Source organism: Syngnathoides biaculeatus, chromosome 2 (genome assembly GCF_019802595.1).
Source record: "Syngnathoides biaculeatus isolate LvHL_M chromosome 2, ASM1980259v1, whole genome shotgun sequence".
Classification (NCBI taxonomy): domain Eukaryota; kingdom Metazoa; phylum Chordata; class Actinopteri; order Syngnathiformes; family Syngnathidae; genus Syngnathoides; species Syngnathoides biaculeatus.
The window spans coordinates 41,790,964-41,810,347 of NC_084641.1; the positions used below are offsets into that span (position 1 = coordinate 41,790,964).

The following is a 19,384-nucleotide window of genomic DNA, read 5'->3' on the forward strand; positions in this document are numbered from 1 at the left end:
AGATTGCACTGGTTTGTGCCCCCATAGGGCTGCATTATCCCTCACTCATTGAATCACATTGCTAAATTCCACAAACTAAATAGCTGTATCTTATATTTTCAATTTGCATTGGATTTTTTTTTGCGCTCAATGCAGAATATCTGTGCAGCTTAAAGGGAACATTGGGTAACGTTTTTTTTTTTTGTTTGTTTTTTTGTTTTGGCATGCTGTCCTGCGATCAACCAAGACTGCCTTGCGATCAACCGGTCGATTGCGATCGACACATTGAGCATCCCTAGTGTAGTCCGTGGATGCACCGACTCCTGAGAGCAGACACCCCACCTGTGCTTTGTCTGCCCTAATTAATCCATCCATTTAAAAGTGTGTCTCACTTTGTCTGGTTGCCAGTTCGTTGTACCTCGTTGTCACATTCCGGTGTTCCTTATTTCAACATTGCAGATTCATTGAATCTGTTCGTTATTTGACCTTGCCTTTCGCCTCACACTGTGGGAACTATTGCCTTTTTGGACTGCCTGTTTGTGTATCAACCGACCTTTGACTGTTATTAAAATTCTCATCTTTAACTGTCCCTTGCATTGGAGTTGTGCATTCTGGGCCATGTTCTTGGTTCTGCCCTTGACAGAATTTGTCAAAACATGGGCAAAGTATGTGTACGGTAATGTGAAACATGGAGAATTTGTGGAATGGGGAAAATATTTTGTTTGAGGATTTAGTAAAGAAATGTAGAAGGAAGGAAAAAATATAGAATTTTTCTGAAATGTGGAGAAAGGTTTTGATATTTTAACATGGTAAAATGTGGAATCTGGTTTAAAAAGTGGAATTTGGGTAATTAGAATGTGAAAAAATGTGGTTGGAACAGTTCAAATCAATGAAAACATTGAAGCAGGAGGTGAAGGATGTTTACAATGAACTCAATTCCAATGAAGTTGTAATGTTGTTATAGAAAAACAGAAGACAATTATTTTGAAAATCATGTTCAACGGCCGCCCGGGGATCAGCTGGTAAAGCATTTGCCTCCCAGTTCTGAGGACCCGGGTTCGATCCCGGCCCTACCTGTGTGGAGTTTGTATGGTTCTCCCTGTACCTGCGTGGGTTTTCTCTGGGCACTCCGGTTTCCTCCCACATTCCAAAAACATGGAACATTATTTGGACACTCTAAATTGCCCCTAGGTGTGATTGTGAGTGTGGCTGTTTGTCTCTATGTGCCCTGCGATTGGCTGGCAACAAGTTGAGGATGTACCCTTCTTTCTGCCCATTGACAGCTGGGATAGACTCCAGCACTCCCGTCACCCTCATGAATACACTACAAAGACATTTTTTTGTTCAAACTGATGAACTTTGAAATTTTTAGCAAACAATCATTAACGTAAAATGTTATGGCTGCAACATGTTCCAAAAAAGATGGGACAGGTGGCAAAAAAGAATGAGAAAGTTTAAAAATGCTCATCTAATACTTTTGAAATATCCCTCAGATGAACAGGCTAATTGGGAACAGGTGGGTGCCATGATTGGTTGTAAAAGGAGCTTCCCTGAATTCACAAACATAGATGGGGTATGGTTCACCTCTTTGTGAACAAGTGTGTGAGATAATAGTCGTACAGTTTAAGGACAATGTTCATCAACATATTGCAAGGAATGTAGGGATTTCATCATCTACAGTTGGTCCGTAATGTCAACATTTTCAGGGAATCTCAAGAAATCAATGGATGTAAGAGGCAAGGCCAAAAACCACCACTGACTTTCCATGACCTTTGTTCCCTCAGGTGGCACTGCATCAAAAACCGACAGTGTGTAAAGGATATATATAAGATATATAAAGTGTTCCTGAACACTTCACAGAGTCAATCTCAGTAAGAATAGTTCACCACTAAGTTCTTAAAACGACTATGCAAAGCAAAAGCCATTTATAAACATCACCCAGAAACGCGGCCGGCTTCTCTGGGCCTGAGCTGATATAAGATGGACAGATGCAAAGTGAAAAAGTGTTCTGTGGGCCGATGAATCCACATTTCAAATTGTTTTTGGAAAGTGTGGACATCAAGGAAAAGACAAAGAGGAAAAGAACCATCTAGACTTTTATGGCTGCAAAGTTCAAAAGTCAGCATTTGTGATGGTATGGTACTTAAGACTACTACTATACCACAATTAAACGCATGTCACGCAATTCCCAGTGCTCCACTAGGCTCCTCTTATCACTGCTTAATCTACTTAATGCCTACATACAGGCAAGTACTTAACTTTGCGAAGCCTTTGGTAAAATCAGTTGTAAAAAGACCAATGAGGCAAAATTAGAACTTCAAAGCTGCTTTGACTCCACAGACTGGAGTATCTTTGAAAACTTAGCCAGCAGCCTTGATGAATTCACAGATATTGTTACCACGTATGTCAGTTTCTGTGTGGAGGTCTTTGTACCAACAAAAACTTTTCGCATGTTCAATAACAACAAGCCATGGTTCACAGCCAGACTGAGGCAACGATGGCAGACTATAGAGGTTGCATATTATAGTTGGGATAAACCCCTCTACAATCGCACTAGAAACCAGCTGAGTACAGAAATTGACCCCTCCGTACAAGGCACTTAACCACGCCTCCAGAAGTGACGTCACGCCACGTGCACTGACGTCAGACAAACAATTGGCAAAAATATCGGCGCAGCAAGAAAGGAATAGAGCAAAACTGTCCGATTTACTGGCTAATTTCTCACTCACATTCTCAGCTAACAGTGAAATATCGTTGAAAAGCAGACAGCAGGGCTTCAAGTATTTCACCGAGCGGTATTTCAATTGTATTTACATGCATATCACATACATATCACACTTGTGTGCAGAATCTGTATATGTATCTGTATAGCCGTTTGTGAACCACCGTATGAAGGAAAAGAAGGCGAGGCTTGATTTACGAGTTGTTTCTCTTGTTTTCTTTGTGTAACGTCACACGCTCCCCTCAATAATTATTCTTGAATTCGTGCCGAACCTACGCAAGTCCCGACCGAGTACGACAATCACTACTTTAGTGTCCTCAAACATCCTTACTTCAGTCTTGGTGTCTCGGTGCACGTCGAAGGCTTTTAGGACTGCTAGTCCGGTTTAGCTTAGCTAATTAGCCGCGAACAATGGGACACGTTTGTGCAGTCAGATCATCACAAAATATCGCTCAACACAGATCAAGTGTGACAATCATTCACACGTAGCTATGTTATGCAAGCGAAGAACTGCTAATTCATTTATATGAGACACGTATTGAAAATCAAATACAGAGCATACCTTCGTGCTAACATATCTGTTCCAGTTGATGGATTCAGTTGATCATGCGGTCTACCTCAAAGTTTTATCCATCAAAGACATTTTTCGTACTCGGTCTTCTGTTCCGGTTGATTTTAGATGGATTCAGTTGACAATGCGGTCTTACACAAAGTTTGATCCATCAAAGACATTTTTCGTACTGGGTCTTCGGTTTTGGAAAGGGTACGAATTGAACTCCACCAACTAGCCTTTCAGGATACCTGTCATCACTATTATAAAGTCTGTGACTACACCTCTTAACCATATCTATTATTAAAGAACCCAAATACGTGATAAAACGCCAACAGAAGCTATACTGGACCATCCAGCCAGCGTTGTCTGAGATTTGAGTCCGAGATTATGAAGATCTCTGGCCTCTGATTGGTCAGTGACGCGGATTGCGCAACATCCACGGAGGGGTCAATTGAGATTGCAAAGAGAGATTGTACAGCAAAACTGGAAAAACATCTTGGCGCTAAAAACTCCAAATCAATCTGGCACGGATTACAATCGCTCACTAATTACATGCAATTACCCCCCCCCCCCAGGAGACAATAATAGTGGGATAGCCAATGACCTAAACAGCTTTTACTGTGGATTTCAAAAGGACACTTTCGCTCCACACACCCATCAAGCCGCATGGCCATCCACTTCAACATCTCCAACTCCACTGTTTAAGATCCATGAACATGATGTGATACAGATCTTCAAACAACTTAAGATCAACAGAACTTGTGACCCCATCCTGCTTCAAAGTCTATGCAGACCAACTTACTCCTGTTTTCAGAAAGATCTTCAAACGCTCTCGAGAACTGTAGTAAGTACCAACCTCCTTCAAACGCTACACCATCATACCGGTCACAAAAAAGGAGCAACCTCAGGTCTTAATGACTACAGGCCTATTGCCTTGACATCTGTGGTCATGAAGTCCATAGAACGCCTTGTGCTGGATCACATCAAGACCATCTCAGGTCCCCAGCTGGACACACTGCTGTTTACCTATCGAGGTAACTGGTCTATGGATGATGCCGTCAGCATGGGTCTGCACTTCATCCTTGAACATCTCGACAAGGAGGGAACCTATCTGAGGATCCTGTTCGTGGACTTCAGCTCTGCGTTTAACACCATCATCACTGAACTCCTCTCCTCCATGCTTCTTGAGCTCAGCATCTCGCCTGCTATCTGCCAGTGAATCTACAACTTCCTGACGGGCGGGACACAGCAGGTGAGGCTGGGGGACTCATCCACGTTGACTGTTTTTCCCTCCTGAGACGCCGGATAGTGGACCAGAATTTCCTTGAAGCTGTCTTGAAGTCGTTGTCCATGACCTCACCGAACTCCTCCCACGCCCGGGTTTTTGCCTCATTGACCACCGAAGCTGCATTCCGCTTGCCCAGCCGGTACCTATCAGTGGCCTCGGGAGTTCTACTGGCCAGAAATGCACGATAGGACTCCTTAAGCTTGACGGCATCACTCACTGTTGGTGTCCATTACGGGCACTGACCACCTTACGGCCACAGCTCCAGTTGGTCGCCTCAGAAATGGAGGCCTGGAACATCCTCCACTCAGACTCAATGTCCCCCACCTTTCCCGGAACATGAGCAAAGTTTTTTCTGAGATGGGAGTTGAAATTTCTTCTGATAGGGGAATTTGACAGCCGTTCCCAACAAACCCTCACAATATGTTTGGCCCTGCCAGGTTGACCGGCATCTTCCCCTAGCGTCGGAGACAACTCATCACTAGGTGGTGATCAGTTGACAGCTCCGGCCCTCTCTTCACCCAAGTGTCCAAGACATGTGGTCACATGTCCGATGACACGACTACAAAGTTGATCATCGAACTGTGACCTTGGGTGTCCTGGTGCCAGGTGCACATGTTGACACCCTTATGCCTGAACATGGTGTTCGTCAATCCGTGATGAGCACAGAAGACCGGTAACAGAACACCACTCGGGTTCTGATCAGGGGGCCATTCTTCCCAATAACACCCTCCCAGGTCTCACTGTCATTGCCCACATGGGCATTTTAGTCCCCAGCAGAATGATGGAGTCCCCAGAGGGAGCACTCTTCAGCATTCCCTCGAAGGACTCCAAATAACGTGGGTACTGCGAACTCCTGTTTGGTGCATAGGCACAAACAACAGTCAGGAACCATCCCCTGACCTGAAGGCGGAGGGAGCCTACCCTCTCAGCCGGAAGGCAATAAGTATACCCACACCTGCTCGGCATCTCTTACCTTGGGCAACTCCAGAGTGGAACAGAGTCCAACCCCTCTCAAGAAGAGTGTTACCAGAGCCCAAGCGGTGCGTAGAGGCGAGTCCAACTCTATCTAGTTGGAACTTCTCGACCTCACGCACCAACTCGGGCTCCTTCACTGCCAAAGAGGTGACATTCCATGTCCCTAGAGCTAGTTTCTGTAGCTGGGGATTGAATCGCCAAGGTCTCCGTGTTTGCCCACCACCCAGCACACATCGCAATCAACTCCTATGGCCCCTTTCACAGGTGGTGAGTCCATGGGAAGGGGGGCCCATGTTACCCTTTCGGGCTGTGCCCAGCTGAGCCCCACCTCCAGCCCTGGCTTCACAGGGGGACCCTGGTGACCCGCGTCTGGGCAATGGAAACCAAGATTCAACATTTGCACTTGTCATAGAGGTTTTGGAGTCGTACTTTGTCTGGTCCCTGACCTATGACCTTTTTTTCCACGAGTGACCATACCAGGGGCGTGAAGCCCCAGACATCTTAGCTCCTAGGATCATCGGGACACACAAACCTCTCCACCACAATAAGGTGGTGGCTTGAGGAGGGGCAATGTATTAATTTGGGTAAAATGTAGGAATTTTAAGGTGGAAAAATTTGGAATTTTGAAAATGTATGAATGTTGGAACTTCTGTATTTAGTTTTTGGAATGGTTTGAATCAGTCAAAAAGGTGGAAGAAGGAGGGGAATGTAGAATTTGTCTTAATGTGGGAAAAAAATTGAGTATTTTAACATGGAAATGTGGAATTTGGGTAATGTCTAAAATACTTTGAATTTGGAGTGATTTGAAAGGTGAGAAAAGGGAGGGAAATTATAGAATTTGTCTTAATGTGAGGAAAATATGTGTATTTTAAAGTGAGAAATTGTGAAATCTGGGTGAAAACTGCAATATGTGTAATGTGGGAATTTAGGGAATGTGGAAAATCTTTTGTTTTAATGGTTCGAATCGGTCATGAAATGTAGAAGGAGGAGGGAAAATGTATGATTAATTAGTCTTAATGTCGAAAATAAGGTGGGGATTTTCATGTGTAAAACATGAGGAAGTTGGATCATGGAGGAATGTGGCTTTTTTTTTTTAAATATCATTTGAATGGGCCAAAAAATGTGGAAGCAGGAGTGAACAAAAGGTAAATGGGAAATAGACTGCACTTATCAAACGTTTTAGGTGGAACTGAGTGGAATGTTGTCCAATGTGGGTATTTTAACATGCTAAAATGTGAAATGTGTGTTAAAATGTGGAATGTGGGGAATGTGAAAACTATTTTTGTTGGAATGGCTTGAATTGGTCAACAAATGTGGAAGGGTGGAGAACAAGATAGAATTGAGTGGAATGTGGGGATTATAACAAAGAAAAATGTGAAATGTTGGAGCAGGCCGGTACAACCCGTTACAGTGTTGGCCTCACAACGGGGTTGAATTCTCGGCTCCGGCTTTGTGGAGTTTGCAAGTTAACCCCGTGCCTGCATGGGTCTTATCCGGGCACTCTGGTTTCCATCCATCCATCCATCCATCCATCCATCCATCCATTTTCTGAGCCGCTTATCCTCATGAGGGTGACAGAAGTGCTGCAGCCATCCCAGCTGTCATCGAGCAGGAGGCAGGGTACACCCTGAACTGGTTACCAGCCAATCACAGTGGACATGGAGTGAGACAACAGTCACACTCACAATCACACCTCGGGGCAATTAAGAGTGTCCAATAAAAGTGTCATATTTTTGGGATGCGGGAGGAACGGGAGTGCCCAGAGAAAACCCACGCTGGCATGGGGAGACCATGCAAACCCCACACAGGAGGGACCGGGAATTGAACCCCAGTCCGCAGAACTGTGAGGCCAACGCTCTACTGCTTTCCCACCGTGCCACCCAGAAAAGAAAGAAATGAGCAAGGGACAAATTCAAGATTGGTGTCTTAGTGGCAGAAGGTGTCTGGTGTTCTACGTGACAGAAGAGTCTCCGCTAGGATGAAGGGCAAAGTTTATAAAACAGCGGTGAGGCTTATGCTCATGATGTACGGATTAGAGACACTGGCACTAAAGAAATAACAGGAAGCAGAACTGGAGGTAGCAGAAATGAAGATGCTGAGGTTCTCGCTTGGAGTGAGCAGATTGGATAGAATTAGAAATGAGCTCATTCGAGGAACAGCAAAAGTTGGATGGTTTGGACATGTTCAGAGACGAGAGAGTGAGTATATTGGTAGAAGGGTGCTGAGGATGGAGCTGCCAGGCAAAAGAGCGAGAGGAAGAGCAACGAAAAGGTTGATGGATGTTGTGAGGGAGGAAATGAGGACAGTAGGTGTTAGAGAGGAGGATGGACGAGGTAGGCTGAGATGGAAAAAGATGACACGCGATGGCGACCCCTAACGGGACAAGCCGAAAGGAAAAGAACAAGAAGAAGCTAAGGGACAGAAAAAAATTCAAAATGTTAGATACGTTTGAGTTGTCGACTTTCACCGCTAGAAGGCGGCAGCACACCACAAAATCCAGCCAACATCAATTCGCGATGATCACGACATACCTCCGCATTGATGCTTCATGAATATGGTGTGCCAATTGCCAGTCGACCCAACAAATGAAGAAAAAAGAAAGCCGATACATAAGGAGGAGCTATGTTTTATGCTTGTATTTTTCATAGTTGCAGTTAATATGGACAACAACCCTAACCTGTTATAACTGGGTTTTTTTCGGCACAATATTATTGAGTGCAATATTTCTTACGAAAAAAAAAAACCATTGAAACACGCTGATTTTGGATATTTGTGGTGGTTCGAACCCATTAATTGCGCTGGAATTCATTTAAATGTGGAAAAGAGTATTTGAGACACAAACATCGTCACGCATCAAAGTAAACTCGTATCTCATTGCACCCTTGTTGCCATCCATCCATTTTCAGTGCCGCTTATCCTCACGAGGATCGTGGGAGTGCTGAAGCGTATCCCAGCAACCTTCGGGCAGGGGACGACGTACACGGTGAACTGGTTATCAGCCAATCGCAGGCCACATGGAGACAAACAGCCACACTCACAATCACACATAGGGGCAATTTAGAGTGTCCAATAAATTAAATCAAATTCAATTTTGCGGTGTGGGAGGATATCGGAGAGCCCCGAGAAAACCCATGCAGGCACGGGGAGAACAGGCAACCTCCACACAGGCGGGGACGCGATTGAACCCGTGTCCTCAGAACTGTAAAGCCAACGCTCAAAAGATGATCCACCGGGCCAACGCCATTTTTTAGTTTTATTATCAAAGAAGTTGAGGTATCCAGACACATTAATATTGTGATATATATGTATAATAATGATAGTGGTCATTAAAAATGGAATAGAGATCTGCTTTAAGCTTTTATTTTGGTAAGACACACTTCCTGTAATGCTTCCTCTTTATGGTGGCTCTGGTAAATCGTAAATATCCGGAAGCAGCCCATCAGAGCATTTGCCGATAGTCGAATCTGACGACTATGCCCCTTTAAATACCAATGAGTCCTGGTGATCGGTGTCCGGATGTAAGCGTCTATGCTGATGTGGCTCGGGGCAGTTAGCTTTTTTGCGTTTTAGCTACCCGTTTTGAGAGAAAGCGTATAATTCAGATTTGAGGTTTCCGTCAGAAAATGTCTCGTGACTTAAGAAGACACTTCTTGTACAACCTACCGGCCCCTGTCCACTGGGAGTTCTGTCGGATCATGGATGGGCTGTCTGACCTGGCTTGGACCCGCTTCGGTGAGCCAGAACCCGACATACAACTTTACGGGAAAATGTACTGTATTCGTATTCTGGGAAAGTCGTGATTAGTTCATACGCATCCATTAAAACTTGGTGCAATATTAATGTAATATTTTTTAGGGGGGGGGGGTCAAACTACATTTTGAAATTGCATCTGTCAATACAGCTAAAGGCATTTTTTTTAAACTCTCTTACTTTTATTGACAAAGCTGCTGTTTTTTATTTATATTTTTTTTTAGTACGGTGCAGCCCGACAGATCAGGGTTCGCCATTTTTTTGTTGTATTTTTTTTCCCATCATTTTTTATTGAGAGTTTCTTATTGGATTGGCCAGTTTGACACACACGTATGAAATGAATTTTCTCCAAATTACCACAATTTGTAATTCATAATAGTGATATTCATATGTTCGTACACTGATGTTATTTTTTCCGCTCAGTAATAATCAGCAATAATTATTTTAAATATCAAACATAAATATCAATATGCAAGAATATTTCCATTATTTCTCTGCAAATGTTAACAATTTCAATTACACTGTTATGAAATCACAATGTCCATTCACTGGTGAGCTATTTTTAGACCAAGGCGGCAGGGTGCTGAGGATGGAGCTGTCAGGCAAAAGAGTGAGAGGAAGAGCAAAGAAAAGGTTGATTGATGTTGTGAGGGAGGACAGTGGATGTTTGAGAGGAGAATGCACGAGATAGGCTTCGATGGAAAAAGATGGCACACTGTGGCGAGCCCTAACGGGACAAGCCAAAAGAAGAAGACCATTTAACAGTGTGTTTTATAAAAAAAAAAATCATGCGCAACCCCCTTTGAAACAACCCCCCTGAGGCAGACATTTTCAGTGTTTTTCCAAATTGGTCATTCTCATCCCTGATGTTGGTGATGTGTAGTATAGTGACAATACACTTCATGGACAAATTTACTCAGACACAGCTGTTAACAAACAATAAATTATTCATTCAGTAGTTTGACCAAATTCTTCCAACACACTTTTTGGACAATTTTTAGGAGATAGGCAGTAGACACATTGCTCCATCTTGTGATCGGTTATTGTTTTTATTAAACTTTGATCGGTGATTGCCTCCAAAAATCCTGATCGTGTAAAACCTTGTCTCAATCAGAGTTATGAATTGTATTTGAATTAAGTGACGCGCTGGAATATTACTTGCTGCCTATTGCAGCATACAGTATTTGACTGTTTTTTCGAGCTAGAACACGCTTATCAACAGCAACACCGCGTAAATGTGCACGTTGTGTCTGACCAGTGGCCACGTAGTACCTTTAGACTCTTTCCAAATAATCAGAACATTTAAGTTCAAGGAACTTTGTCAGATGTTATACATACATGACATACAACACACCTGAAACAGCATTCCTCTCAGACCTACGGTTCTATAATAGACTATACTAGAATCTAATAATAAAAAGTTTAAAATAAATAAATAAAATATAAATAAACTGGTCTGTCTAAAATATTTACCGTATTTTCCGGACTATAAATCGCTCCAGAGTTTAAGTCACACAACCCAAAAATGGATAATAAACAAGGAAAAAACACATCTGTCAGACTGGAGTATAAGTCGCATTTTTGAGGGAAAATTTATTTGATAACAATCAACACAAGAGCAGATATTTCATCTTGGAACACATTTTAAAATAAAAATAGAAGCAGAGCAGGATGAATTGATGTACGGTGTTGCTAACGTTGCATGATCCATAAACAACAAACTGAGAATGTTGCTGGTATGTTAACGTAACCTAAAAGTTCAGATAACTATAGCATAAAGAATATGCTAACAGTCATACCAAACCATCAGTTTCACTCAAAATCAATAAATCCAATGAAAATTTCATCCTCCATGTCATTTGTAAACAACATTGCCAACTCTACAGGTAGAGAACATTTTTTAACTGTGGCGTGATGGGCTCGCCAATGCTTTTGATACATCAAAAGCAGAGTGCTTTGTGCTCTAAAGAAGCCATCTGCATAAGTGTAGCTGCATATTTCACTACTTGCATCTTGTAATCTGCAGAATATGATTTTCTCTTCAATGCCATTTTTGTTCAGTGCTGTTCAGTTGTTTTTATATATTACTGCTAATTTGAAATGCATTTTCAGAAATACAGACGTAGCAGCTACAGATACACAGGCCTAGAGCACCCTCCTGCAGTGGTTACTGTGAAAATAATGGCGAAGCAGCTCAGAAAATGGATGGCTGGATATAATGACTTAATAGTTTAACATTAGTTGCTCTGGAGTATAAGTTGCACCACTGGCCGAACTGTAGAAAAAAAAATGCTACGTATAGTCTGAAAAATACAGTGCATTGTGCCTTATACTATTGAGAATATAACCGATATGGTCAATCTGGCCAATTTAACAAGAGCTGCAATCAGTGGGTAATGTGCACAGTGCTGTCAGGGTGTTATGAGAGATCTTTTCAGCTGCTCTCTTAGTGTGTTGCAGGTTCTTGCGTAAGAAGGTGGTGGAGGCACCATACTACATGGTGATACTGCTGCATAGGGAGAGTGTGGATATTTTAGCATAGTAAAATGTGAAATGTCGCTGAAAACAGTGAAATGTCAGAAATGTGTCGGAGTGGAATGGTTTGAATGGGTCAAGAAATGTGGAAGTATTCTAACATGATAAAATGTGGAATGTAGGTAAAAATGTGAAGTGAGGAATGTGAAAAATATGTTGGAGTGGTTTGAATCTGGCGAAATGGAATAACTAGTTGGAACATTGGGTTCACAGTTCTGATGACTGGCGTTCAACTCCCGGGTCCACCTGTGTGAAGTTTGCTTGTTCTCACCGTGCCCGCGCAGGTTTTCTCCGGGTACTCTGGTTTCCTCCTACAGTGAAGAAAATAAGTATTTGAACACCCTGCTATATTGCAAGTCCTCCCACTTAGAAATCATGGAGAGATCTGAAATTGTCATTGTCGGTGCATGTCTACTGTGAGAGAGATAATCTAAAAAGAAAAATCCAGAAATCACAATGTATGATTATTATTATTATTATTATTATTTTTTTTTTTAAACGATTTATTTGTGATACAGCAGCAAATAAGTATTTGAACACCTATCAACTAGAATTCTGACCTTCAAAGACCTGTTAGTCTGCCTTTAAAAGTCCACCTCCACTCCATGTATTATCCTGAATCAGATGCACCTGTGTGAGGTCGTTAGCTGCATAAAGACACCTACCTGTATGCCCCATACAATCAGTAAGACTCAAACTTATAACATGGCCAAGACCAAAGAGCTGTCCAAGGACACTACAGATAAAATTGTCCAACTCCACATGGCTGAAAAGGGCTATGGAGAAATTGCCAAGCAGCTCGGTGAAAAAAGGTCCACTATTGGAGCAATCATTAGGAAATGGAAGAATCTTGAATATATATATATATATATATATATATATATATATATATATATATCAAACTATTAAAGGCATCTCATTATAGTATTAGTATTACTAGATCTATATCTAAGTTAGTGACCAATCTGATCAAGTGTATTAGTACGACACGACGTAATAGTAATTACTACAGATAAACTTCTTTAACATATTTTGCTGTACGGTGTAGAAATTCTAGGATATATTTTCGTGTATATTCTATATCTATATTATAATATGTATAATGTGGGGAAAAGGACAATTTTACTGAATAGTCCACTTAATTCATTTGTCTTGAGATAAGATGGCATATTTTAATGACAAATATGATTTTGTGCTGTCCAGTGATAGGGGGATTGGGGCAAAAAAATCTGGGCTTGGCCCTTGGGGAACATCTGCCCAATTTCTTTTTTGGTCAGGACTTTTGTCTGAATTTTGTTCACAGATATCACCCAATTAATAACAAAATTATTGAACACTTCATGAATGTTATTTTTCAACAGATAAAACTTTGTCAATTTGAACCATCTCATCTCCTTTCCCCTCTGCCTCACTTCACTCCGTTGGCGACTACAGCCCTAATGCTCTCTGACTGATCACTGTAATAACGTTTAAAAATGCCAAAATAGGACACAGATACGCCACGAAAATGAAACTTGAGTGCGTGAAAATTTTAACTCACCATAACGCTAACACATAAGGTTGTTTCTCAACAACGAGATGGTCCCATCTGCAGGTAATGGGAGATAATGTCAGCCGAAGTGTGTTGCTTATGTCCTGTTTATTCCTTTGTTTTGTTTTGGTTGCCGTCATTCCAGAAAACCCCGCTTCACAGATAAGTTGTCATTTTGTTTACATTCTGTACAGATGTACTCTTATGACATGTAGGCTTTACACAATCAATTTCAATTTTTGGGGTTGATCATCGATCAGCAATTTTTAAAAAACAATAACCAATCACAACATGGGGAAATTTCCATTTAAATGACTTATTTATTAACTGTATATAGTGCCGTGGAAAAGTATTTGCCCCCTTCCTGATTTATTTATTTTTTTGCATATCTATCGCACACATCGGTTTCAAATCATCAAACCAGTTTTAATACCACTCAGAGACAACCCAAGGAAATACAAAATGCAGTTTCCAAAAGACAAGTCAATTTATTAAGGTACAAAAAAATACAAACCTTTGTGACTTTCTGTGAAAATGTAATTGCCCCTTGAACCTAATAACATGTTGTCCCACACTTGACAGGAATAACTCAAACCAAGCGTGATTATACCTTCACATCGGTCTGGAGGAATTTTGTCCTACTTTACTATGCAGAATTGTTTCTAGTTTGCCATACTGGAAGGTTTTCTCGCATAAACTGGCCGTTTCAGGTCACATCACAGCATCTCAATTGACTTTAAATCCGGACTTTGATTTAACCACATCAAAACTTTTTTTTTTTTTTTTTTTTTTTTTTGAAACTATTCAGTAGTGTTCTTGCTGTTATGTTTTCGATTAGCCTCAACCGGCGTTATCCAACAGCACTTGAGTTTGAGGGCACGGACTGATGGCCAGATATTCTTCAGGATTGGCACACGTCATAATTCATTGATCCATCAATCAAAGCAAGTTGTTTTAGTCCGCAGGCAGAAAAGCAGCCCCAGACCATCACACCATGCTTCACTGTTGCCATAACATTTGTTTTATAAAATGCTGTGCCATTTTTACGCTAAATGTAACAGGCCGCAAACCTTCCAAAGGGTTCAATATCGTCAGTCCACACAGCGTTTCTCCAAAAATCTTGAGGACAATAAAAATGTTTTTTTTTTTTTGTAGAAAGTATTCATTGCTGACAGCAGGGGTTTTCACCTGGGAACTCTACCATGGATGCCATTTTTGGCCAGTGTCTTTCTCATGGCAGTCATGAACACTGATCTTAACTGACGTCACCGATGCCTGCAGGTCTTAAGATTTTATTCGAGATTCTTTTGTGACCTACTGGATCGTTGTCGCACTCTTGGAGTAATTTTAGTTGGTCGTCCACTCCTGGGAGGGTTTGCTAATGTTCCCTGTTTTCCCCATTTGTGGATAATGGCTCTGACAGTGGTTTGGCCTTGGGAATGGCTTTGTAACCTTTTCCAGACTGATGGATTCAATTACTTTTTTTCCCCAATTTCTTCTTGAATTCTTTAGATCGTGGCATAATGCATTGGTTCTTGAGATATTGTAGCCCACTTTATGTTCTGGGAAAATTTCTATTTGCGTGCTTTCTTGATTCAATAAGTGTGGTTGTAATCAGGTTTGGGTGTGGCTTGTGAAACTGAATTCACTTCAAATTTGTGGTTACTCAGTGACTGTGATTTAACACAGGGTCAGAAAGGTTTGTATTTTTTGTGCCTTAACAAATTGAATTGTCATTTAAAAACTAAATTTTGTATTTCATTGGGTTGTCTCTGAGAGAGATATATTAAAATTGGTTTCAATAAAGAATAAAGTGTAATTGCATATCCACTACAGTAGTAGGCAGTGGCCCTCTCATTGTCAGCATACGCAGGGAGTATTATCATCATCAGCTCTATCATGTAGGTGTTTTTTTATTGCACTGAACAGGCGATGTGAAGTACAGTAAAACAAACCCATAAGAGACAACGTGAAAAACAATTTTTAACAGGGATCAAAAGAAAGGCGAAGAGAAACAAAGACAATGAGACAAAAGAAAGTCAACTGAAAGCTAAGACGAGGAAATATGAAGAAGCGTATGTAGCACTTGACTTCACTGTGACTACAGTGTGAGACTAGGAAAGAAGAAAAAATGCCAGCGGACAACATGAAGCCAAATAAATTATTGTGGCACTAAAAGTCATGACACCAGAGTCATGCTGATGAACTGCTGGATTTTTTTTCAGCCAAAATGTGTGGAATATTACCACCAATCATCCCGCCTTGTTAAAGTTCCTTCAGTCAGCCAGCATGAACTGTTAGTATCATACAAGGTAGCATACCAAATTGCTTAGTGCCAAAAAAAAAACCCAATAGCACAGCAGAATTATTCATTTTTGTTTTGTAATTTTGTGTTTTATATATTGTGCTCCTTTGTTCAGTGTTTTTCAACCTTTTTTGAGCCACGGCACATTTTTTACATTGGAAAAATTTTGTGGCACACCACTAACCAAAAATGTTACAAAATGACACTCTGTATGGTATATTTAATTACAATATAATTTCTCAATTTATTTATACTCAGTCAGTGTGAAACCTGGGCCTGTTTAGATGAACACAAAGCAGATATCCTGGCAGGAATAGAAGAAAGACACACACGAAGCTCTTCTTCAACAGCTCTCAGTCTCTCTCTGTTTTTAGTTTTTATAGCAGTTAGGCTTGAAAAGCTCAGCTCACACAGATATGTTGTGGAAAACGGGAGCAATGTCAGAATAGCTTTGTTGGCCAGAATGGGGAACCCCTTGGCAGCAGTCAACCAAAAACTGTCCAAAGAAAGATCAGCAAATCTTAGTTTTAAACCATGATCCTGTTTCAGTTCAGTTAGTTCCTCCTGCTCTTGTAAAGTCATGTCCTTTCCAACAACTGATGCCGAGCTGTATGGGTCCCTAACCCAGTCAAAGCATTCAGTGGAGGCTGAAGAGAAATAAAATGACAACTTCTCCTTAAGACTTTTCAAATGTTTACCTATTACTTCAGACTGTGCAGCAGTGTTGCTTCGCCGTTTGTCTATGAGTGGGAACATCTCCAGGTTGGCACGTTGCACATGTTGTTGCCAGAGGTGCACATTTAAATGGAATCCATTTATTTTATCTGTGCTTGTAAGGATGTTTTCATTTCGCCCCTGCATCCTTGTGTTCAGTTTTAAGATGATGAAATATATCAGCCAGGTATGCCAGCTTTGCGAACCACTCATCACTTGCAAACAGATTTGAGTAATCAGACCTCTCATTTGTCAGAAACATTTTAAGTTCCTCTCTCAGCTCATACACATTGGTCAGCACCTTACCGCGCAACAACCATCGGACCTCCGTATCCGTATACAGCTTTTCAGAGGTCGTGTCTTTACAAAGTTCACTATGTGCAGCACATCGTCCAACACAGGAACCAGTTCTGCTGATAAAGTCTTAGCAACGAGGGCCTCACGGTGCAAAAAACAGTGCGTAACAATCAGATCTGGGTTTCTTTCCTTCACTCTACTCACGAAGCCTTTGGTGCGCCCGACCATGGCTGCAGCTCCATCAGTGCACACACTTGTGCAGTTTTCCCATGCAAGTCCTCCCTGGTCAAGATATTCCGATGTGACCCGAAAAATTTCCTCTCCAGTTGTTTTTTCTGGCAGTGCCTTGCAAAATAGGAAGTTTTCTCTAATGGCATCTCCATCCACAAAACGCACATTGGCCAAGAGCTGAGAATGTCCACTAATATTTGTAGACTCGTCAACTTGCAACCCAAATTTCCTACTGATGCGTATCTTTTCCAAAACATGGCTTTCGATGTCTGTAGACATGTCATCAATATGCCTGGCAATTGTGTTATCAGAGAGCGGGACTTTAGCTATGTCTTTAACCGCATCAGGGCCGAGCATCTTGTTGACAATGGCTTTACAGACAGGTAGTATTAATGTCTCTGCCACAGTGTGCGGCTTTTTTGATTTAGCAACAAGTTCGGCGACTAGTTAACCAGCTTTGAGCGCTTTCTCATTTACCTTTGTGGTTTTTCTAATAAACGTTGCCTGTTTCTCTGTGTTTACACGCAGGCAAACAAAATAGTCTTAACGGCTTGTATTGAAGCGACGGGTGTGTCGTTTGGCGATGGCGTTTAAGCTTGCTTGGCACCATGGCGCTGTTGGATAGCTTCTCGCCACACACCAGGCATAACGGAATAGGTGTCGTCTCATCCCCGGTGAAAATAAATCCAAACGAAAGATAGCTTTCACTATATTGCCTTGAGCTCACAGGGTTTGCTTTCTTTTTCCCACCACTCATACTAGGGCCTTCATCCGGGTCAGAATCTTGTCCAGCGCCCAGTTCGGAGTTTGCAGTTGTCCTTTTTAAAAACTTCATGACTGTCACCACGGCCTCTCAGGTGCATCACAAATTCTTTTGGAGGAACGAGGCAATCAGCTACGTGTTGCCACATGGACAAATATTACATTACTCTGCCAGCCTTTACAGCACGGACACTGGACAATGACATATTATTTGCAGAAAATTATTAATAAATGTTAATTTTAAAAAAAAAGTGATATTGGATAATTTCTCACAGCACACAAGTGTGCCGCGGCACAGTGGTTGAAAATCACTGCCTTAGTTAATATTGCTGTCCTGAATTGGATGTTATTATTTATTGATTTTATTTTATTTTTCATGATCAAATGGTACAATACGTCGGTCCAAAATGCTTACAGTTTAAACGATTTTTTTTCCAGGCAAATTGATGTCCTTAAAATCTTTTCTGTTACAGACTAAAAAACAATGTAACTGAAGTTATTCTTTGTTGTAAGTTGAACTATATTTCTAATTTATTTTTTGTTTTATTTAATATTAATAAGTTATCCAGAGCTGCACCTATAACAATTTTATAGGCAAATGATGTTTAAAGTCGCAGCGGAGAGAGGGGGGTTGTAACAAAAAATAAATGAGAAGCACTGCTGTAGATGATGTCGTGCAGTAAATTTGGAGTAAATGTCATTTCCAAACCCGATCAATTATGTCATCAAATCAGCGAATTACAACAATTCTTCTTCTTCTTTTCCTTTCGGCTTGTCCCGTTAGGGGTCGCCACAGCGTGTCATCTTTTGCCATCTTAGCCTATCTCCTGCATCTTCCTCTCGAACCCCAACTGCCCTCATGTCTTCCCTCACCACATCCATAAACCTTCTCTTTGGTCTTCCTCTCGCCCTTTTGCCTGGGAGCTCCATCCTCAGCATCCTTCTACCAATATACTCACTCTCTCGCCTCTGAACACGTCCAAACCATCGAAGTCTGCTCTCTCGAATCTTGTCTCCAAAACATCCAGCTTTGGCTGTCCCTCTAATGAGCTCATTTCTAATCCTATCCAACCTGGTCACTCCGAGCGAGAACCTCAACATCTTCATTTCTGCCACCTCCAGTTCAGCTTCCTGTTGTTTCTTCAGTGCCACCGTCTCTAATCCGTGCATCATGGCCGGCCTCACCACTGTTTTGTAAACTTTGCCCTTCATCCTAGCAGACACTCTTCTGTCACATAACACACCAGACACCTTTCGCCAGCTGTTCCAACCTGCTTGGACCCGTTTCTTCACTTCCTGACCACACTCTCCATTGCTCTGTATTGTTGACCCCAAGTATTTGAAGTCGTCCACCCTCGCTATCTCTTCTCCCTGTAGCCTCACTCTTCCCCCTCTACTTTTCTCATTCACGCACATATATTCTGTTTTACTTCGGCTAATCTTCATTCCTCTCCTTTCCAGTGCATGTCTCCATCTTTCCAATTGTTCCTCTGCGTGCTCCCTGCTTTCACTGCATATGACAATATCATCTGCGAACATCATGGTCCAAGGGGATTCCAGTCTAACCTCATCTGTCAGCCTATCCATTACCACTGCAAACAGGAAGGGGCTCAGAGCTGATCCCTGATGCAGTCCCACCTCCACCTTAAATTCCTCTGTCACACCTAAGGCACACCTCACCATTGTTCTGCTGCCATCATACATGTCCTGTACTATTTTAACATACTTCTCTGCCACACCAG

The 19,384-nt window shown here is 41.7% G+C and overlaps 1 protein-coding gene and 1 long non-coding RNA gene across 3 annotated transcripts in view; one reads left to right on the plus strand and one right to left on the minus strand.

Moving 5' to 3' along the window:
• The first annotated feature begins 8,929 nt into the window (after positions 1-8,929).
• The window catches only part of irak1 (interleukin-1 receptor-associated kinase 1), a 62,757-nt gene continuing 52,302 nt past the window's right edge, over positions 8,930-19,384 (plus strand). Inside the window, exon 1 of one of the 2 annotated variants that reach the window (XM_061805977.1) lies at positions 8,930-9,249. In XM_061805977.1, coding sequence (XP_061661961.1) covers positions 9,141-9,249 — 109 coding nt within the window. In that variant the 5' untranslated portion in view covers positions 8,930-9,140. The remainder of the gene's footprint in view (positions 9,250-19,384) is intronic. The other variant, XM_061805967.1, reaches the window with a different exon arrangement.
• Positions 10,848-19,384, minus strand: part of LOC133493069 (uncharacterized) — a 29,351-nt gene continuing 20,814 nt past the window's right edge. The window contains exon 3 of the long non-coding RNA XR_009792838.1: positions 10,848-12,113. This is a non-coding gene — a long non-coding RNA (uncharacterized LOC133493069). The remainder of the gene's footprint in view (positions 12,114-19,384) is intronic.